The 23407-nt window shown below is 44.4% G+C and overlaps 1 protein-coding gene and 1 pseudogene across 4 annotated transcripts in view; both read right to left on the bottom strand.

The window, feature by feature from the left end:
* Positions 1 to 22999, bottom strand: part of LOC111270557 (uncharacterized) — a 31047-nt gene extending 8048 nt beyond the window's left edge. For 2 of the 4 annotated variants that reach the window (XM_022850832.2, XM_022850831.2), the window contains exon 1: positions 22351 to 22999. In XM_022850832.2, coding sequence (XP_022706567.1) covers positions 22351 to 22865 — 515 coding nt within the window. In that variant the 5' untranslated portion in view covers positions 22866 to 22999. Of the gene's footprint in view, positions 1 to 1350; positions 2537 to 16674; positions 17949 to 22350 lie in introns of those variants that run through there. The other 2 variants (XM_022850834.2, XM_022850835.2) reach the window with 2 other exon arrangements.
* LOC111270559 (lysosomal Pro-X carboxypeptidase pseudogene) lies at positions 4333 to 6250 on the bottom strand (annotated as a pseudogene).
* Positions 23000 to 23407: the final 408 nt, after the last annotated feature.

Below are 23407 nucleotides of genomic sequence, written 5' to 3' on the forward strand. Positions count from 1 at the left end.
AGATGAAATACAGCCATTCAGCTTTAACTGAATATATCGAAATTTCAACGACTCGGATACAAAATTCAGTTGCGGATTGATGTTCGTCCGCTTATTTGGATGGCTTCAGAACACCTAATCACTGTACCAAAGGCTACTCGAAAAAAAGGCTAGCCATTATAAGCCTATCATATTGCCCAGTGGATATGTTTTGCCGTGTAGTACATTAATATATTAGCCGTTATTGAGGCAAATGGCTAGAGGGCAGTGTAGACATTTTGCAATATTCAAATACATCATACACAAGCCAAAGAACAGTCGACATATGACAAAAGAGACACTGCAAAACTACAGGATCATATATATATATGATTATAGAACGTCGCCCGTAATACGCCGCGTCGACGGCATAATCATGTTTTGTCCTACTGACGTTGGTGTCGCTATACCCGCTAAACAACTGTTTAAATTATTTAGCGAGCTGTTAACCCGGCTCCATATCTAATCGTACGCCGAATCTCAAAATAGAGCCGTCAGAATGGACGAGCGACGTCGAAAGAGACGGAATTGTTCCTGCCGTTGTCGAGTGGTCTGTTCCAATACGCGCCACCTATCGACGCGAACTCTAGATAGAACCACACGCTTTTCGGAGCGCTCTGAACGCTCCACATCGTTTTGTAAACCAACATTCACAGGCGCCCTCTTGTACAGAGCGCAATTTTACGCCCTTATCATGTGGCCTCGATTACGATACGAATATATATATATATATGCAATAGCTCCCGTGACCACAACGATAGAGGTACAATCCACTGTCACATTTTTAATAACACTTCTTTAATCGCGACCCACTGCGACCAGGTTCATTGACGAACACTCGCAAGACGCACAACAATTTTCTACAAATTAAATATTCTAATTCATTACTAGGACAGCAATAGCAACAGCATCAACGTCAGAGAAGGCACGGACGTCAACAGGGCAAGCAGGAGGGATTCGAATTGATGGGAATCCCGAATAAAAGCCGGATCGGCGTGATCTTCAGTAAAATCTTATTGTGGAGATGAAGAAGAAGAAGAGGGGCAATATAATAATCGCAGATTTTCTTTTTACAGCACACGAAAATTTGTATTGCATCTAGTTTTGTGCCTACTTCTGCCATTTACAAATTAGCGATTTCTGGAGGACGGGCCATAGTTCAATCACTGATTGACTGATCGACGAATTGGTCAAACGGTGATTATTTACATACATTGCTGCGCCTTCAAAACATTTATTTTCAGTTGAAAGATTCGATTCGGGCCCTTAGCTAGACTTGATATTTCGATGCTTTTTTAGCTGTATATTCCTCTATGCTGTGCGATTGCTCACCAGGTACCGAACGAGACGTCAATGTCGACCAAGGTGTTCATGTTGAGTCCGTGACTGGAACTGCTTCGCTGGTATCGTGTTTTTACGGCCCTCGTACTTTGATTTTGGCACGACACTTCCGACTAGAACTATGATGTTTTTACCGGGGCATTGCCTCTGTTGCTACAGCTGCAATGCACGACAAGATACTGATGATAGTCCACATCAGCGGGAGGTACACGCTCAAAAAGCGCACAGACCATGTAACGCCCACGCAATAATTTTTCTTACATGATATTATATTCCAAGTAATAAATACACTCGGTATGGTAGACAGTCGAAGGAGGAGGAGGAGGAGGAGGACAAGGTTTCACGAGGTTGAAGTATGCGACTTGATACGCTGCTGCGATGATCTAACAAACCATTTAGAGGCCTTTTCGGATTTGCGAAGAACACAGCGGTAGAGAACACGGTGCTCCATCGCACTGTACTGCCCTCCAGCGTTTAGCGTTAATCCTTCTGCTGTGGCGCTCGTTGCTAATGGCCAAAACTAGTCGCGATGTCTCACGTCTCCGAGCTCTATTTTAGTCGCTCTGGCGGAGCGGTCCGCTTTTGACTTAACGACATCTACATACTCATCTCTATCGTCTCTGTTTTTCGTTCTATGTTGTTGAAATGGTCAGCACCAAAAGCACCGTTCACACACGCTCTTCTGTGTAAACAGGATACGGCACTGTTAACGATACTGCAGCCGTTCAACCAATTCTGCTATATCTCACGCGCTAGTTTGATTAAATTAACTTTATCATGCCAGCTGCAACGGAAGCAAGCATCACGATTATCATTATACCAGATCGTATGGTAGTCATCGTGTATGGACCAGGAGAGGTGGGTAAATGGCTGAACAAAGGACAAATATTGCCATCATTGGCAGCAGCAGCAACAACAACAGTTGCTGGCCGACTGAGCCTCCGAAGCAGCAGTAGCAAAAGTCACGCAAAAAAACTGCCGGTGTTTCAACGGAAACGGCACCTTTATTTTTACAGATGAATCTACACACACAGCTTGCAGTCTATGGGCCGGGTGGCTTGATGGGTGGCTTAAGCCACTCGTCGGCTAGCGCCTTTGAAACAGGCTTTCAGTGAGCAATGGCACCACATAAGCCACAGTGAGTGAACTGTGGCCGCTACGACGCTGCCTGTTGTAACTCGTAGCCTGATAGTGCCTATTGTAGGCGATGACTGCTGCTGCTGCTGCTGCTGCTGCCGCTGCCGCCACCGCCGCCGCCGCCGCCGCCGCCGCCGCCGCCGCCGCTGCTGCTGCTGCTGCTGCTTCTGTTCGCTCGTGGTTGCGAGAGAGCGTCAGGGGAGAGGTACTAACTGTCGACCTACTACCACTAACAGCATCAGCAGCACACAGCCAGACGCAGCGCGCACGATGAACATAGTATTATACCATGCGTATCCGGAGCTGTGCAGACGACGAGTCTCGGATGGATGGGAGGCGAGTACACCCGTACAACAGCCATCGCCGCCGCAACAGCAGAGAAAAGAGGGAAGTATATAGACGGATGATTATTGCGTTGATCTTGGTCCGTGAGCCAGTTGGGAAGTCGCGCATCGTAGCTAGTGGCTCAGTTTTCAATGCACATTGTAAGCAGCAGTGGTCTAGCAGCCGACGAAGGTGAGCGAGAGGTCGTACCTCGGTCGCCGCTGAAAACTCGAACGGCCTCCGGGGAGCCTCGAAAATCTAGGGGAGAGGGGGACAACGAAGAGTGAGAGAAAACACAGGACGAACTTCAACATGACATCTATGAAATTGTACAGAAGAGATTTGGAGCCGCGTAAACAGGACGAGGCCGAACAACTTTACGTCGCAGTTTCGCAGCACGACGAGGTTCATCCGATATCGTCGAGGTTCTTTTTTACGGTTTAGAGAAAAGAAATCGGACTGAAGGACGACGTCAGCAGGGAGGTAGAACTTTAGGAGAGAAATGTCCGAGCTGGCGATGCTACTCCGAAAAGCAGCCCGCCACAATTCTTAGTCCTATTCATCTCGAAGCGTGAGCGGTACAAAATTTGAGCTCATAGTGAAAAATCTAGCCAATTAGAGTTGACAGCGAAGCTAGGATACCAGAACTGTGTTGTACCATCGGTAAGGTGCAAACTTGCTCGAACTAGCGTGCAAGTCGTTACAAGTAAATAATAGTGTACCTTTATATCGTTTAGATATAGTGGTGTTGACTAGTACTTAACAAGCAATTAACATTTATAGCTTAACAGCATGTCTAACAATAAAACTGCATAGCAGAGTAAATGTACGGTGCAATTTTTTTCTTCCGACAAGATTCATCCCTCAGAGGGTTCGGAAGAGTGACGTCGGCTGGCATAGGTGGCGCCACATATTACGATAAACCCGAAGCGTACCTGAATTTGCGTGACACCGATTTGGTACGGATTAAGTAAATCGTCGTTTTATTTTTTAAGTATGCACTGTCTACAATAACAAACAAATTATATAATAGCCAAGCTTCTTTGTAGCCCTCTACAGCGGTGAGGTTTTGACGGTGAAGAAGGTAGAGATTTGAAATATAGTTTTGCTTTACATTATATGTCGGAGATTCGCAAACGCAATGAACACTTGCAACACTCGCATTGGGTGTCTCTTACGCGGTAATATGGGTCGAGAATTAAAGTTTACCAGAATTTCCTTCTTATATTGTCACCCTATGGCTAATATAGTTACAGGGTTTTTTAACACATACCAAAGTTTAGGATGCCATTTGCCCTGCTGATATGAGATATGGATAGAGATATCAGGACAGGTGACTTCGGCGCGCTGTCAGGGTTCTTTTGTTGCTAACCGTAGTGGGTATCGTTTATTGAGTGTCGCGGAAAAACGTTATGATTTTAGGCTTGAACAGCATGCGGCCTATATTTTGTGCTGAAACAGTATCTCAACAGAATGTTAAAGGATGTTCTAAGAAAGAGCAAAAAAAAAACATTTTCCAATAGCAACATTACATATATTGTACAGTTGACATAGTTACATGGTGTCGAAGACGTGCATCGCTGCAGCTGACCAATGCCACGGACGGCGTGGACCCTATTTGAAAATCCCGTAGGCAGTACTTGTTCGAAAGTGAGATAAACGCATTGGTAAATAAAATTTTGTAATTATTGAAACTAGACAATTCACATGCGTATGTCCTTATTCTACTTTGTATCTGCTACAGATCATTTCTAGCTTTTCCGATTGTTCCCTGCAAAGTTCGTTCAGCACGTGTTTCGTGTGTAGCCTTAAGCACTGATCCACTTTTTAATATAATCTTTTTCTAAATCTCGCGCGGTCTTCACTTCATTGGTATCCTTTGGATGGTCGCCTTTCAAATCGTAGTGATGGGCGCCTCCTCGAACAATGACGGCTGGCAGCGACGGGCCGAGACTCTTCAAGAATCCGCCGACAGACCATGGATCGAGGTCACCATTGGAAAATACGATTTTCGAAGACATCGTGATCTCGTCTCCGCCGAACATAGTTCGCATCTTTTGAGGATCTGGCGTCATTGCATAACGTTTCTGGCAGTACAACTTAAAGCTTTCGAAGTTCCATTGGAACGGGTATGAAATATCGGTTTTTCCATTGGCGCAATAGGGCATCACCATCTCATTACAGTTCTGCAGCTGCCATGCACTACCAATATGATCTCCGTAAACAACCTCAACATCGTTGCATTCTACCGTACCACTAACGTTATGGTAGACATTAACTGCGTCGTAGATTCCTAGTAGAAGATCTTCGTCCGTCGCGAAGTCCTTTTTTAGGAATGCGCATGCCAGACGCACTGGGTAAGACGAGAGCCGACGCGCATTGAAACCGTACGGATAATTGTGCATGGCCAAATTCACATAGGAACCGTAGATCCAGTCTCTTACCTGGGAGAAGCCAGCCGCAACGTTTTTCTGACAGACATGGAATTGCCTAAATATAAAGTCCACCCCCGATTTGGTGGTTTTTAGGCGTTCAAGCGCGTTCCACGAACGGCGTATATTATCGACGCACTGTTTGCCTCCCTCTGCCAAAAACGTTCTAGCGACCGCCTCATTGTACGCGTTACACTTGACGAGGCCCTGGTAAAGGCGAATAGGCGCTCCGGATGACAATGCCGCATCCACTAACCAGGGGTACTTGACTCGAAACCATGCAGCCAGCATGCCTGCATATGAGCCCCCGAAAGCAACCACTTTTGATTTCTCAACACCTGGCCATGTTCGCTTGATCTCCGAAACAACATGAGCAAAATCCGCTAACGCTTGTTCCACCGTCAAATAACCGTAATAACGAACGTCTTTTAGTGAATCTTTGCCATATGGTAGTGACCTCCCGTAATAACGGTGTTCCGCAAAGATGAGCAACGCGCCAAACTCCTTGGCCCAATCCCAAATAAGTCCCGTGTTATACACAAACGTGGCAATATCACCCTCGTTACCGGTGTACACGAAAATTGGTCCCGGCTTTGAATGATCAAAGTACTCGTTATTGTAGAGTACTCGTAACGGGAAAGTGTGATTGTTCGAATAGCCGAAATGATCAACGCTGACATCGAACCATGCTGTCTTTGTTTGAAATCGTTTAGTTTCGACGATCTCGAATAGTCCGAATAAGCCAGTCATGATGGTAGTCACTGATAACAACCGCAATAAGGAGTAAGCTCGTGTAGCCCGCAAAGAGGAGAACGGCTGACACAACATCCGAAAGCTATCGCGCACTAAAGACCTCATATTCGACTGAGTTCTAAGTGACGCACTCTATGGATCTCATACATTCGTCATTTGGTCGCCACTCGACAATGCTAAGGCTTAAGAGCACCACAAAGCCCTGGGTGAGTCCGTTGGCGAGGGTCTTTTGTCGCTTCCTTTACGTCTGCTCATTGTTACTATTATGAGAGTATTTAATACGAAGTTGCCATCAGAGCAAATACAGCAGGTCTTCGCCATTACTTTTTTTTCGTTTTTCTTCTCTCCAGTCGTTTTCCTGCCTTGTCCTCCGGACGACACGCAGTAAAAAACCGCGTCACTGTGAAGTAGCAGTAAATCTAGTGCGGGTGGTGTCCGCTTGGTCTATGAGCGGCTTGGGTTTTCCGCGATCCGCGCGGCCTCATTGGCATTACGCCAACGGAGCACGCGTTCGAGACAACTCGACACAATCGCAAGTTTGAGTTTCGCCTGATTCTCATGTTCGCTGGCATCGTTCACCGCTTACATTGGGTGTGTACACATTTTCTGTTTGCCCCTACGCCCTCCGTTTGTGTTATCTAGTCTATTAGCCATCTCTTTTGCTGTCTGTCTGGCTATGACTGAGTATCTGCTCCCTCCGTGTCTAATATTTGATGAACCTGCTTGTCTATAGATAGCTATGGATGACTTGCAGCCCGGATACTACAGTGTCATCTGTTTACATACGTACTATGATTATACATAAGGCCATGCGATCGATGTACGGCGTAGTAATGTTCACTTTCACTTACGTGTTGCTTAAGAATACGAAGGGCTTCATCCAATAACAGCCACAAGGATACGTTGGCATTTTTTCTACGCTTTCGTGGATTTCCGTCAAGCAGATGAAAATTTTGCCCCAATAGAAAAAATAAGAGGAGAAGGAGGAAAATGACACCCAATTACCAGTAACCAGTCAGTCAGCAGATCGGCAGTAGCTTCTATGGAAAGAAAAACCTTTCTACTTTCGTTGTTTTGTGCTGATGTTCTGCATTTGCTAAAGAATAATACATCCGCGTCTTTCAAATGGCATGAACGCACGCATTCCACAACTCTGGCCATTTAGCTAATAATTACCACCCGACTAGCCGGCTAACCCGTCTTCAGTTAACGAAAATGCCTTTTTTTTTTTTAGTTAATATAAAACGAGCGAGCGTACTATGTCGCAGTAAGCTGTGGTCACAGGTAAATGTAAGGCACTCTCCTGTGGAGAGCCGCTAATTGTTTTTGTTTCTATTCGAATACACGAAGGCATGCTTGAAGCCCATTCTGGTTACATACAGGATAGAAAGACTCAGCAACATGTACAAATGATGTGGACGGGTTCGAGTCGTCCTTCGGTACAGCCGAGAACAGCAACTTTCAATACGAAATTACATGATCCGGCTAATTAACTTGGCTTACGGCAGAACGAGCAATAACCTTCTAAGCTGCATTTGTAGGCTGATTTTAACAAACCTTGCTCTAATTTATAAGCACTTCCTCACTACGAGCATTGCATCATTGTTCTATTTAAACAGTCCTCACAGTGTTTACCTTGCAAAGCTCATAGAACTACAGCAGTAAATGGCGATTGTCAGAATGGTAGCACTTGTCCGAAATATTTCATCAGAAAATTAACCTAAATCTAGAAGAAAAGGGAATTTGCATTGGAACGAAGTGCGACTGGCTCACACAGCCTTCATTTGTATTTATTCCACATGAACGTCCCCAATTCACATGTAAGTAAGTAGAACCGACTTTTCTAGTGAAAAACCCGATTGTTCCCTCTTCCTCTACGAATATAGTGAGTGACCGCTACAAATGTACAAGACACGAAACGATCCACGCTCCGCGAACCCTTTTTACTTACTGCTAACAGCAATAATAACAATAACATATCTGCTATATGGTACTTACGTAAAAGGGCGATACAGCCGGTGGGCGGGTCAACGAAAAATCGGTGGTACGAGTAAGTCCGCTTTCAGTTCTCTTCATCGTATTTTTCAATCTATTTTTGATAGATGAAGGAGAGCATCCACAGGAAAAACATCGTTCTTTGTCTATGGATTCGCTGACCCGACGTGGAGTTACCGAGTGAGACCTCTCAGTCGTTTCGCTCGAGTTTCCATCAGCTCAAAGAACACAGCTGGTCAGACAAACCTGTTCTAGCGCAGATTACAAAGCATGATCCTCTTTTTATCCAACAGCTGTTCCAGTAGTAGCCAGCATCTACGCAAATGGCCGATCGAATACGCGGTATCTATTGTACGTAATCTGCTTCATAGAAAACCTCAGAGGTTTCGATCTTTCGGCATACTTACTTCAGTGGCAACTTTTCGCTTGGCTTCTATCTATACATGTTATTGTTATGAAGTTCCTTTCTTCGAGTATTAGCATAGATCGAGGTGTTACTTAAAATCATCCAATTTTATTATCGAGATATTGGTTGTGTTCCGGGTCGCACTGATTTATGCAACAACTAATCAGTCGAGCGTGTGACACACCCACAAGACCAACGCGCGGGTTAGTAGAGATCGTTCATAGTTCAATCTTCGTTGTTATTTTATTTTTAACTAAGCACTCGTAAATTTGGCATAGTCGTTGCTCTCGTTTACTTTATCATTTAATCGTGCTTTGCGCGGGCGTCTTTCGAACGACTTGCTTGGAACAGTGGCGTGCAAGCTGCCGCCGGCAAAGCGCTCCAATCAGAAGACTTCGATGGTCGTGTAAACAGTAAAAACACGAACACTTCAGACATTACAACCTATCGTCATATTTTTGTCTTCGTTTATACCTACACCTAAATCAAGGTAATTAACCCTTACAGTGTATCCTCTCGCCAACAGCACGGTTTAAATGTAAGGCCGGCGCAGCGCGCGAAATGAAAATGTCGTACGTCTGTGTAGGTCTAAAAATATAGGCAAAAAATGTTTTACCCTTTTTTTTTTTTATAACCGTACACCTGCCATCACGAGGCTCCCTTAAAGTATGATTATTTGAAATTAATCTGGAAGAACCCTAGAGTTTCGAAAATCACGTGTAATACGCGGTTGGGCCTCTAATCAAAGATTTTCGATGGTAAGCATACATGATAAAAGAACAAAGCTTCTGCGAATTCAGAAATGCTGAACCATATGTAACTAATAGATGAATGAATAGAGTCACTTCGAAGAAGATTCACTGTAACAGCAAATCATCACCTTGAAGACCTTGTAGGCGTCGGCTCGCATGAAACAGCAACCCAATGAACAAAATAAAAAATAGAAACAAGCTTAAACCTATATGCCGTCATAATTTTCTCCACTATATACCTAACTCCGTCAGGGCCAACTATCTATGGCAGCTCCTGTTTAACTATGAGTGGCTCTCCCAAAACAACGATGCTAACGGAATGCAGCATCTAGAAAGGGGTGGATGGAGTAGTTGGGCAGGTTTCCCTCGAAGAAGGAGCATTCGGGCGTCGTCACGGCGTCTGAAGCCGTCGTGTCAACATCCTCGGAGGAATGCAGATTAGCTTCAATAGTAATTACCTCAGTCGTGTGACGCCAGCCATTCCACAGGCAGCCATGAGACCATGAACCGAGTCGATACCTCAAAGGAATTTGCGCAATATCATTTGCTGCCTTCGCAATAGGATCATTGCATAGCACACAAAAGAAACGAAGACCATGGATAGCTTAGAACGGCGCGTGCGAAAGGCGGGCAAAATGGATAAGCTATAGCTATAAACCACGTTACAGACGTATGTGTAGCGAAATCACTACGATTCACCGTCTGCGTACGTCATAGACCCATCGCTGGCCGCTGGATGAGACTACGTATGTATAAACAAGCACTTCAGCCACAGATGAACGTACTCAGTCGTGGAGTAGGGCTTCAATTCTAAATGCTACGTAAATGGAAAATAAAATGGCGAAAAAAAAACAAAGTAAGATCTAGCAAGACAGAAGATTTTGCTGTACACTATGGATTACCCAAAAATGTTTCGTAGAAAAACGAGCCAGTATACCCTTTACTGTTATTTTTTTTTGCCGAAAAAAAAGGAATGTATTTACTTGGTCTCCTACTTCTCGAATCCGAAAGGAAGAAATTTCAGAGTACAAAACTTCAGTCACTTCAAATACTTTTTTGCTTATTCACTAACAAACAAACACGTTCAGTTGCTAGTTTCAACTGGTCGACGGATCAGCGTATAACATATATTAACTAAAAAAAATGAATTTTCTGAGAAAACTGACAAACTTTAAGATAAAACAATCATGTTCTGTTTTTCATTCCACAAAAAAACCAAACGACACCTCTAATTAGATGTTTAATCACATCATTTCTACACACTTTGCTTGTGCTGATCGTGGCGACAAGTGGCATTGCGCTTAAGATCATGTATGTATAAAGATCTTATGACCCAAACTCTGACCCACCGACTGTGGTATAATCTTAAGACAATGCTGGTAACCACTTAGCATTTTATTAGCTAGTAATATAGATATTTGAGTTGTGTGTGCGGCTCACTCGTAATAACAAGGGGATGGGTCTTCGGATTTACCATCTGATCCGCCATTGTTCAAGATTTCAGTTGGAGAACCGGCTACTCGTATACTGGTCCGTACACACAGCTCGTACACTTCAATAGTTTGTCACAGGCGAACTCACTTTGGCATATGAGAATATTCCAGCTCAGCCAACACTTGCTGTTTCACATCAAGGAAGTTCTTCTCTAACGATCGTTGCTCCTATCTAGCCTAAAATGTGGGCTATTAAGCCTTGGGATATTCTAAATTGCTTTATGTCCTACATTCTTTTCGAACCGCGTTCAGGCGGGCCTTACAAACTATTTTAAGTATTGTTTTTCCAATCAAAGAAAACAGCGCTGATCAATGGAATCAATCATTGATTAGTTCGACCAGCGTTTGCACTTGGTATACTAGCTTTCGAGGTTCCTTTACGCTCGAAATCTATGTGATGCTTTTTTCCTTAGTATAAATTATACGTAGAACATATGCATGAACTATGACTGGACATAAAAAATCACAACGCGAGAAGCTGGCACGTTTGGCTATGATATATTCGCTTTCAAGCTTTTCTTCGTTGATATTATTCTAATATAGCTAATACGTTTGCGTTTAATCTTTTTATATTATTTATAACTTGAAATACCCAATCTCGTGCATCACTTTACAATGCGATAATAACGCAGCTAGTGTCCTGTGTAAGGACCCGCCTATCCTTCCCCAAGAGACGTAGACTTCGGTCATTTCAGTTCTCTTTCTACCTTAAGGGTTCTGTTAGCGCTGAACTTTGTGCGAGGGCATGCGACGAGGTTTAGATGAGGATCTGGGCGAAGACACTTCGTCCTATGCTGGCAGCCGGTCGCCTGAAGCAATATCTAGGGATTTATGTACCGGACGGAAAAACATTTCACCATGTGTTCATATGTTCTACATTATTATTATTATTCGTTTTTTCCACATGCGGATAGCATAAACTTGCTGATAGGGCAGTTACCCATAAATGTAAGTACTTCTATTAACTTTTAGTTACTTTCGAGTAAGTGCATTATCTGTCACCGAACACTACTAATTAAATGAACTTAATATCTTAGCAAGATATATCCTACATGATTAATATAACAGTTCTAATAATATAATGACTAATAATTGACATCCTAGTGAACCTCAAAATACTTCAGCAAAACCCTTAGCGTTGCATACTAGAGCCAACTAATAGGTTAGAAATTGTCAGCCGAAAGCAGGCCGGCAAGATACTAAATCTTTGTTATAGAAATTACATGACACGTGCTTGTATGCAAGGAATGAATTATTTACTTCCAACTCGATAACTACGTGGTAAATGATGAAGTGGGCTCTCGATTTCACAAACCAGTTCCGCCGACATCATTCAGGGCCATACGCGAGTTAAGACTTATACCGTTGATTGGTCTGCTGTAGTTTTTGGTTACCTAGCTAAGTACCTTCGTGAGAGCAGAGTATAGACGCCGTGATTAGGTATGAACTGTAAGAACTTGCTGCACGAAGTGTTCCTTCGGAGCCTCACTTTAGGATGGCTGAGGGAGGTACCTGCCAGGTTGCCACCAAGCCGAACCATCAATCTTTCTGTATCAGTGGTGAACGGGCTCACTGAGAGCACAGCTTGCTTTTCGTCCCCGTACCTCTTTCCCTATGCTTTGAGCTCACGCTCTTCGACAACCGATTCGTTTGGCAAATGCTCAGCTTGCCAATGTGCAAGAGAATTACTTCAGACCGTGCTCCATCTCAGAGTTTTTCTTGTGCTACTTCCTGAGCTTTTTTTTGGTAGGAGTTGCGGAAATAGGCTCGTCGATCCTACATTGTACAAAACACCGGGGTTAACCGATGCATCAGGAAGCGTCATCGGGAAGTAAATACCCCCATAACGTTTACGTATCGTGTAATAAAGATAAACGAAAAAGAAAAACAGCGTTAAATGGTCTAGAAATTCCGAGATATACAATCATCACCACCTACGACATATACTACAGCCAGCGATTTGTACCAAACAGAATCAGTGAGGGCTGAGTAAACGATTGAAAAAGTTTATGAGAGCAACGAAAACAGTGAGCACCATGCATCTAGTTTTTTTTTTTATAAGGCCAACAAAACAGTTGTTAGGGGTAGGTTAAGCACACCGTTGTGTTTATAACGTCGCAGGCTTAGATATCGAACTGAAAATATATATCTATAACTGAAAACGAATACTCTATGTCCCAAGGAAGCCCGAAAAACTTGGACACAAAGCTTAAAAAAAGGTCTTTCAGCCGCCTCACATATCGGTCATATTGATGGGATGCTTTTTTATATTTTGTGTACTGTATTTAAAGTGATCGATATATCGTTATTTCTATCATAAATCTGCAATGAACGCGGCGTTAACCGCTTGGCCTACTCTACCATAAGAATCATAGAAAAATACGCTCTGTATAGACCATTTCTTCACGAGCTCCTGTCGCCCACTCACGGGCAGCCCATAAACTACCTTCATTATACGTTCCTTCGCCTCGCTCCCATCTGCAGTCTGCAAAAGCGTGGGCACCGAGCAGATTTGTCTGTCATTCCTACCGTATTACACTGCTACTGCACATCAAGTTTCGCTGCCAACACAAATCGCCCGATTGCTTTCTTATGGCTACAACATTAATCTTCGCTAAGATTTTCCATTCCATAAATTTCATAGTCTCCTGAAATTCCGCCTTTAGCGTAAGCAGCGCTCCGTACAAGTTGCATACTTGTATGGTAGTGAAGCTCCAAGGGCATAAAAATAACCCCAGTATGATCACTAAGCCCAATCCAAGCAGGAAAAATCAGAACCTTTAAAAATTAATGCAAGTCAACGTTACGCGTTCTCTGGCCCTGTATATCAACTTAACAGGAGGAGAACATCAATTTATTTTGAATGGTTCTTTTTACAGCGAGTTGAAGAGTTCTAAGACTATCTTAAAGATAGCCGAAATGTTTTTTTAGGGACTTGATAACTCCTAAATATCTATAAATCTATGCAGAATTTAACTTTTCCTCGGCTGTCACGAACGATATTTTGTTACGCTATTGGACTTCCCTGAGCAGGTATGGCCGGTAAAAACTAACAAAGCAAACCAGGAAATAACCCTGGGGGCTGCTGTGCACGAGTCACGCACCGCCCCGCGCCAATGAGAATTTCTGCAAGCACCAACGGCAAAGGAAAACTATAAAGTTGTACTGCAGGACATTGCTGGAGAAGACAGCAGCAGTGGTGTCGTGGGACGCTTGTTTTCTTCGATTTGAGTTAAGCAGGAGGTGTTTTCTTTCAGGAAGTCGGCCACACGTGCCCTGTTCCGGCTAGATTGCGGACAAGCAAAGCCTCTCGTGGGGTTTGCTGCCTACCCGACAGGGCTAACGCACGGAGCTCGTAGCGGATATCAGCCAGTGTAAGGGGTAGTCTTACGCTAGATAGAGCGCATCAGTTCTGTATGGATGTGGTTGTCTGCTCATGGAGCCATCATGAAGAAGCATGTAATTGGATGGTATAGAAGGAAAATGGAGAGCAGCGTTGGTTCGCAACAAACCCGCTGTTTAGGGCTTATGATCACTACGAGACATATTCTGCGAGTAGGTCGGGGATTATGGACGGGCGAACTAAAGTGCCGAAGGCCCAATAAAGCCAGTGTCATCTTTCGAAGTGTACAACCTATATGGGGCAACAGAACACATCACGCAGCCTGTTACAGAGAGACCCAGCCTGACTGGCTTAGTTAGAAGCTACTGATTAAGTTGTCAAGATGGCACCGGATCATGTTTCTATGAAGCTCAGGGACAGGTTGGAACTTCGTTCAAATGCCTGTTTTCAGATACAGAGATATACAAAACTTGAGACGGATTTGCAAATGCTAAATTAGAACCTTCACCTTATGGACTCACGCATAACGAGTTACGTCGAACGACACGTTCAATTAACTTCTTGCGTTTGTTCAACTTTTCTATTAAATCTACTAGCAACCTACCAAGTGGTCGCACCAATTGCAATAAATTGTATCAAAAGCAAGTTATCAATCGCTGAAACGGATTATTCGTAGCTTGATAATATAAAAGGACCCAGTCAATCCCGGCGAAGTTCATATACAATAACGTTGTTTAAAATTGATTTTCGACCGGAATATGTCATTCGAACTTTATATACACGTACAAGTGTCTGGAATTGGACAACGCAAGGACAGATGAGATTTTGATTGTCCATCATAACCATGCTGGACAAGCGGTTTTGATCAACTTCGCTGTATACGCATTCAATCAGTGAGCCAGATCTCGTTCCCATTAGTGTGAGCGACCTAGCATTTGGGCTGCCCCGTCATTATTTCGTCTTTCGATCCACCAACTAATATCAGCTTGTCGCAAAATAAATATCAGCAGGCATTAATAGACTTCCCCCTCCGAATCCATAATGTGAGCATAATCTCTAGTACGTAGCGCACGCAAAAGGGGTACCGCTGTTACTTTGCCGTTAAGGGAATTTACAGTAAAGACAACGATCCAGTAGCATAGGGCACGAGCAGCGACAGTCTGAACCGTCACGACGATGATGTTCACGCATGATTGGCCTCGCGTTCACCTTGTCGTCAGGCTAGCGTACCTTCTCTCTTTCTCGCCAGGGGTCATTCGCTCTATGAGCTCTGTAGTCAACTTCGTCAAGATACAGGATCGCTAAGGTAGACCCCGTTGTTTTTCGGCCTGCCCTATTAATCCTGGCCATACAAGAGATCCAGCACGCTTGAATGCCTCCCCTTTACCATGTGTTGCCAGCGACTCCCTCCAGTGCGTTTGGCACTCGCACCCGAGTTGGCATAGAGCGATACGGATCTATGAAGAGCATATGGAAATGATCGACACCATCGTTGGCGCTACTGCAATCGCCGCTACGAAGATCTTTCAGCCGTAACAGTGCCTCGTAAACTCGTAGCCTAATACTAAGGACAGACGGCGTCCCACTATACCATTCCATACAGCCCAGGGTTTAGGAGAGCTACCGTCTAGGCAAGCCTCATGCTGTTCCTAGCTTGCTAGGATCGCCTCGTCTGATGTGGTCTGCCCTTAAAAATGGCAATTTCAGCTTGCCACCATGTTGTCCAAATACGAATCCTGTTAGGGGCTAAGGGAACGGGAACTGTTACTGGTGGTGTAGACGGGCAACCAAGCCAAGCAGAGGCAAAAGGAAGGAATTAGCCCCCCCCCCCCCCCCTCCCAAACCAGGAGTGTTTTCTTTAGATATTATTCTCTTGGCAAACTTCAGCTTTCTTCTCTCTATGAGATCGAATAGCATATCATTGATTTCTTCCCGCCTCAGGAACGCCGGCTATCCAAGCAACATATATATGGATTTATTGGAATCTTGAGGAGCTGCTGTGGATATTATAAATATATTATGTATACGTGTATATTAAGATCAAGATCAGTCTGAGCATTGCCTAAAAGTGTCCACATCTGCGTCTACGATTCAATTTGGCGGTTGTTTGAAGCAGAAAAAAAGAACGGACAATCTCTGCTAGCGAAACACTACTACCCTGCAATGATACGCTGTGATATCAACTATTTCAGCATGAGAACCGAGCAAGAAAGGAATTGGCAACCCAGCTTATATAGGGCGAGTGCAATATAGGACCACAATGTTAAGTGCTTGCGGCCTAGAACATCTCCTATAGATACGGTTCTGTCTTTAAACTGAAGCTTAAACTCTTCCTCGCAACGAGTCATATTAGTAGCCTCATATCAGCTTACATAGAACGTGCAATAGGGTTATCTTAATGTTAGTAAGGCTACACGAGCTGAAAGCCAAAAGTTAGAACACTGTTTGCGTTTGAGATTGGTGTCATCGACACGTTTTTACCAATCAATACCCGGCCGAAGAACACCACCCTCTATCGCGGGAAATAGTTTTCATACCACTCATAAGCGAAAGACTTGATATTCTCAGATGTCTCAGGATGGTGCCACCATCATGCGTAACCGGAGATATTGACGATCACGCATATATCACGAGCTCAGTTTGATTTTTCCGAAATATGTACACGAAATGGCCCACTTACCCCCGAAGCGCATCGATGAAGATGCGGGCTCCATTGCTACGGTCCAAAACGGCTTCGAGTTTATCCACAAGACTTTCCACTCGTGCAAGGCTACGAGATGAACACGCGCACATGTCAGCTTGGATACAAGCATCACTTTTAAGTTTCTTCGACTTTAGGGTGAACTTTAATGGTTCCTCGCTATTCATCATTCAGCAGTAAAGTGAGGAACAATGGCCCTCTGACAATGGCACTAGCAATACGTTTCTTCACCGAAATCACAATTACGAGGTATCAGTGTTGCATCAGGCCGCAAAATGTCGCCGTCGACAGACGCCTTGCTTCAAAACGGTTTAATTAGGCCCTTATCGTTTCTAGGCCAGAATCACGCTCGCCGTATTTTCCAAAGCTCGTTACACGCACGAGCAGCAGCGACGAAAGTTCTTCTGGTCACGACTTGTTTGTTCCAAACGCTTGTTAGCGTGTGTTATCTTTGTGTGATTGCGCTCAGAACACCTAGTGTTAGCCAGTACTGATTTACGCTGCATCAAAGCTCCAATCGTTTAAGCATAACTGAAGTAATGGTTGTAGCAACAGCAGCAATCAACTCGACTACGAACAGACGAAACGAGAACGACAGTTGGGCCTGTTGCCGCTGTAGGATCAGTTTGGCCTGGTCTCTGTCGAACTACACTCTATACTTTTCGATACATTGCGATTCGATGATCTTCAACCTTTCGTTAGTGGTTAGCATTTAGCATAGCATAAGTCGTCCGCTCGACTGACTTCTACCAACAAACTAGAATTAGTCGGACGGCGTTGGCGCTCACTGCCATTGTTACTTCTGCAGCTACTCCTTTTGCCGCTGCTGCTGTTTCGACTGGAGCAGCCAGAGTGCAACAAGCTGCCTAAGAACACTGCCGTTACCACCACGTTGCCTTGATCGATGTCGTCGTTATCCTTGATCTGTCGATCTGTATTAGAATAGATCTTGTCCTTTTTTGTTGTTTTCGCTGCCGCCGATGTTTATAGAACCGTCATTGTCGTGTGCCGTTACCGTTCCTGTGGGGGGAGAAGCAGCCTGGCGCTGCCTGTCGACCTCTCCCTTTTGTTCTCCTTTCTCCGTTGTTCAGTTGGAGCTCTTCTCTGCGTCGCAGCGCCAACGTCAACGACGGCGGTCGTGTGTGGCAACTCTCTACGGTTTGCCGAACAGCCGTGACGCTTAGAGCCACGCGTTCGTGCCGACGCCGCTGAGTTTGTCCCACTCGCCGAAAGCGGAGACGCATGATAAACACGACGGCCAGCCCTCAACAAGCTCTTTCACCATCTCGGACAAACTAACTTCCATAGAACATTAGAGTACTATTGTTTCCTATGGACACAATAACACAGGTAAAAAGTAAGGGAGATTCTTGAACTTTTGCTACATCAGAAGCGCGCACGCACACCACTCAACAAGCAATCGCTACTAAACTACTATAGTTACCATTAACATGAAGCGCAAATTTTGTTGTGGCTCTATTCCTATTTACCAGAGTCAGTCATTCGAGCCTGCTCTGTTCCCTCCTGTGGACATTGGCCATTGGATGAACGATACGGCCCGTGGTTGTTGTGGTTATGTTGAACCTGACAGGATGTCAGACCGCCTATTGACCACCGAGAAGACGACCAACCATGACAAATGCTGTTCGCGTCGTTTAGCGATCGCACGAGCCGGCGCAACAGATCAGCGAAAATTGATCGCTCGAACGTCGACGTAAGAACCGTTAATAGTTACAAGGGGACAGGGCGGGCGGAACAGACAGCGGTGTGGCTGCCACAGATGGTCGTCAAACAGTAGCAACGGCATCGGCAATGACAATTACTGTGGCTGCGATCTGGTTGTGTCGCTGAATAGCCCAGACACAAATACAAAACCATTCGAACACAGACACAGGCACGTACAACAGCTAATCTATAGGCGCAGATTTGCGATGAGTGACTTCATCGGGTCAAGTTAACAAGAATCTACCTTCAGTAAGCGTTCCTTTCGGTTACAGCAAAATTAGGCCAAACATGCCCTGATCATCGTTCTTGGTAACTTTTTTCATTTGCAGGTTCGTACGTGCGTTCGGCTGCTATCTGTTGGTGGTAATCGCAATATTCACAAGATATTTCCTTGTGTCGTTCTCCACGAGTGAAAGCAATGCTTGTTGTTGCAAAGTGAAAGCTGCCCAATCCTTTTACAGACGAACCACTATGCACAAAATTACGCCAAGCTGAACGCATGCAGTGGTTCCTACAAGCCGATTTCAACAATGGAGTACTACAGTAATGCACGGCTATGCCAACTAGCGCTTGTTGCTATATTCATCGAAGATCGGGGGCTTCGTTGTTACCATTTGCACCACTGGATCAGGCACCTTATTGTCATTGTCGCAACAGATGGTATCTTACGAAACGAAAAACGCGGGCGCATATGAACCCGAGATCAGTACCCTTTACGACAGATCAGAATGTCCGAATAGTGCGTAGAAATATGTCATGATAGCTATTTTCAACGCATATACTGGTCAACACGAGAACTATTTAAAAGCAAATGGCGGACCCAAGAAAGGAACCCTTGATACGTAACGCATATCGTGGTGAATCGAACGATACGATGAAATACTGAACGGAACAGCCAAACGCTCGCACCTTAGCAAGAAACGTTAACAAATGCATTTATTGTTTTAGCTAATACATCAGCCTCTATTTCAATGGTTTTTCATACATGCCGTTTCCGCGTGTTATCTCCAGTAGTCGACGTAATACCTTCCTTCCTCCTTTCTTTCTTTGCTTTCGAATATCGTATATACAAGAAGGCGTCGCCAACAACACGATGTGTAATGCTAGGCTGTTTCGAATTGGCCTGATATTTTATGTACGATACATATGCCCATCCCGATTGTTGTACACGTATTTACGTAGCACTTTCTACCTGGCTTCATGATGTAAATACTGGTATCAGATTTGCTCGCGAACTAAACATATATAGTAAACATGAGTAAAGATAGCACCATTCAAGCAGACTGGCATCTACATAGAGTTCGGCATGTACTTTCTGTTTGTTAGCACGATATCTTCTTAGCATCCTGTGGGGTTTTTTATATTGCCCAACGTGTTTTGTTACCGGAGCCGGGGATCTTTGAATGAGTCGAAGTATGAGATGCGTGCTACCTCCGTCAAGCAAATTCATTACCACCACCATCATCATCATCATCATCATCGTCGCCTTCGCTACGAAAGTCGGAGCAATTTCAACAGCCTTAGAGAGGGGACTCTCGTAGTCTCAAACAATACCTGTCGTGGTGAACTCACCACAGTGTATTATTTCAGCAAGAGAAATTGAACCTCAGGGGGATTGTCCAACACTTCTTCTGCCCCCCAAGTAGGTCCCATCATTTGAAAACCCCTCATTGAAATGTCGTTTTTCCTCACGGAGATTTAACCCGTGCTGCATTTGTATAACATGAAAGGAGCGTGGATTTTCGCGTACATACGGTACGAGTGTTTTTTTCTTAATTGACACGCAGCGCATACGGAATAATGCGGACTGACAGTGGGTAACGATTGAGACCCACGGTTATTTTTTGACTACGTTCGACGACACGTGCAGTAGCACGATTACGCTAAAGTAGTATTATAAAACTTCGCAGTCATATTTTGCATTTGTCCGTCTTCGACTATCCAATGTGTTTTTACTGTCTGGCCCTTGAAGGAAAAAGGTCACGTGCAGGGTGTCGATTGAATGATATTGTCTAGTTTTTAATAATCAAGAAAAACCAAACATCGTAGATATCAAAGTCTCTAGCTACTCACCATACCCACGCTGACTGTGGAAAGTCAATTCAATCAATACAGCTCCGATAGGAGGAATAGTAGGACGTAAACAATTGAACTGCTTTGACCTATCCCTCCCTCATATTCGGTAGGAAAACATTCAGATGCTCGTTGTCATGGGTTAATGAATATTTAAATAATCACACCATCCGCTTTCGCAGACGACACAAATTACGATTCAGCCTTCTTCCGGAAACACGATGAACATAAATCGGTCACATGGGAGACCCAACTCCACTCGAGCTCATAGCAATAAATACTGGTAGTTTTGACTAGCGCCATCGAATCAGCGTTAATAGATGACCAACGCCATATCTCGAAATTATCCTAGGGTGATGGGTGATGACGCCCCCTGTTAGCTTCCTTCTTTGAAAATGTTCGCCACCATTACTAGAAGCTCTACCGTTATCTTATCCTGAACAATCCAGTCAACTCAAATGGTCAGTGAAAAAAGGCAGGCGAAGACTGATCTACTGAATAGAATGAAAAGCAGTGGGAGAAATCAGAGCGTAGAAATAGTTTTCGGATCGAATGTAGGTTCCTGGCATATACACTCCAATCTCCCAATCGGAAGCAGTGATACGGAAGCGACCAAAAGTGTAGGAGATGGATTCGAACGTGGGCCGAGAATAGCAAAAAACAGCCATCGAAAGGAAGGCATTTACTGTGTTGTCCACGGATAATGCTTTAACATAGACAGTCGCCGCATGTGAGCTATGGTCATTTTTCAAGCAAACTATAAGGCTATTGCTTATTTTTACCTTCGAACGAGACATGCGTATAGTATGTTGGGCTCATTAAGACAGAAATATAGTTACAATTCAGTGCAGGCTCATTTTTGGATAGAATGCATTAGTTTAATCATACGGTAATGACGGTTGCTTGGCCTCGCGGCAAACGAATTTATCAGTTAGCGCAGGTTCAGAAAAGTGCAAGCAAGTCCCGCCCCAGCTCTTCCAACGCGTGTCCGTCAGTATCGTAGGCAGGAATACCTTTCCTGCATCTGCTAAGCTTTTTCTCATGTATTGTCTACTTGCCTGAGTTACGCCATACAGAGGTCGCATCACCTGACCTGTTTTTCCAAAGAAGAATTGCAACGTAGAGAAGCCTTAGAGCCCTATCAGACTGAAATCATGATATTTCTAGAGTGGAGACTTGGCGTAATTCTGAGCTTGAACGTATCATCTGAATCTGGCCATTTTCCATTTCCTACTTTACAGTATCGTAGATTCACATATCTTCGTTAGGCATGACAAATCTGCTTAGGACTTCATCGTGCGGGCTTACGCCGTTCGATGCCGGGCTAGATGTTTAAGGTAAAATAAAAAAAAAAAAGCCCTTTGTAACCATTTTTAACGTACACAGGACTCGTATACATTCTCGGTTTCCAAGGTTTTTGGACTCAGCGCGGAGCTCCTTTAAAGCAGTTCTCTCAGCTACGTATTCGGTCGCCCTTTGACCCCGCGAAAAGGCAGAATAGGGAAGCTAGGTATAAAAAATACACTCTTCACCTGAAATAGGCATATTTTTGCCTAAATATGGGGCAAAATTTTCTTTACTAGTTGAAAGAATGGATTCGGAGATTTGGCAAAGAACAGTGAAAAAAGATTCATACGGTTATCGAACTGGTAATACAGGATCAGTACACCTCATTTATACAACCACGAACAGGAATGGCATTTTTTAATAATATTATTCAATAGTTTATTAACTTCTGACTTGGCTAGGTAGGCGTTCTACCTAAGATGCTAGAAACAACGGATCTAATAGATGCTACAACGTATGGGCTCAGTGCTTGTTTTACCTGATAATTTTAAACTAATTGGATCCACTCACCTGTTTGCGTCGATTTCATGTATCCGCTCGACCTGTCGTTGCGAGAGGTTACCTACTGCATTCAGCGAGTGATTTAGATCTTCCTCATGCCCGGCGTGCAGAGCCCCCTGTGTTTGTTGAGTTTGGATGAACGCCTGTAGGGTCGCTCGCCACAGCGAGCGAAACATGTCCCTTTGTACCGACGGCAGCGCTGCTAGCAGAGCAGAGTTTGAACGTGGCCGTCGTTTGCGACGCTTTCGACGTGCTGCTGAGGTCGACAGAGGAGCAGTATGCTGATGTTGATGCTGAACCAACGGATTCGTTAAAACAGGGGGCAAGCAGACTTCACTTGGCTGATCGTCGCCGTCGGTCAGCGCGTTCACTACGCGTGAACGTCTTGCAGCAGATGACGCAGCAACGACAGAGGACCCCCCTCCTTCTCCTCCTCCTCTGGAAGGATGAAATGTCGTCGTCGTCGTGGACGCAGAACGACGCTCTACATCCCAACAGCCGCCACAGTCTACGATCGTGTTCATGATTCAGCGGGGTGGCGGCGAGGCGGGCGGTGGCGAACGGCCGACAGCCGTCATGATAACTACAACAGCATCTGCTGCAGCTGTTGTTGTTGTTGTGCTTGCGGTGACTGACCAAGGCGGCTGATAAATGAAACGCACCCGCAATTACACGTGTTTATGAAGAACAGACACAGTCATCGATAGGCGTAACATCAATGGAGACCGGATAGCATCAAAAGCACGAATGGTGAATGTGCACTAATGGCTGAACTAAAAAAAAGGTGGTCTTAGCCGACAGTTGGTGGCGGAAGATCTCAAGACGTACGTATGTACATATATGCTGACCTGCACGATCAGTTACTATTGCCATATAATATATGTATAGGATGTTATCAGTGTTCCTTCAGCTGCATGCGAGCACGTATCAAACGTATTTACAACACGCACATGTATGAAACGTAGGCTTGTACCAAACGGGTAAAAAATTAGTTGGTTTAGGAGTGAGTCGTTTGAAAGGGAGAAAAGGTTTGTTTCTTCTAATGTTTTTTATTAGTTATTTATTT

This window comes from Varroa jacobsoni, unplaced genomic scaffold (assembly GCF_002532875.2).
Source record: "Varroa jacobsoni isolate VJ856 unplaced genomic scaffold, vjacob_1.0 contig00006, whole genome shotgun sequence".
Lineage (NCBI taxonomy): Eukaryota > Metazoa > Arthropoda > Arachnida > Mesostigmata > Varroidae > Varroa > Varroa jacobsoni.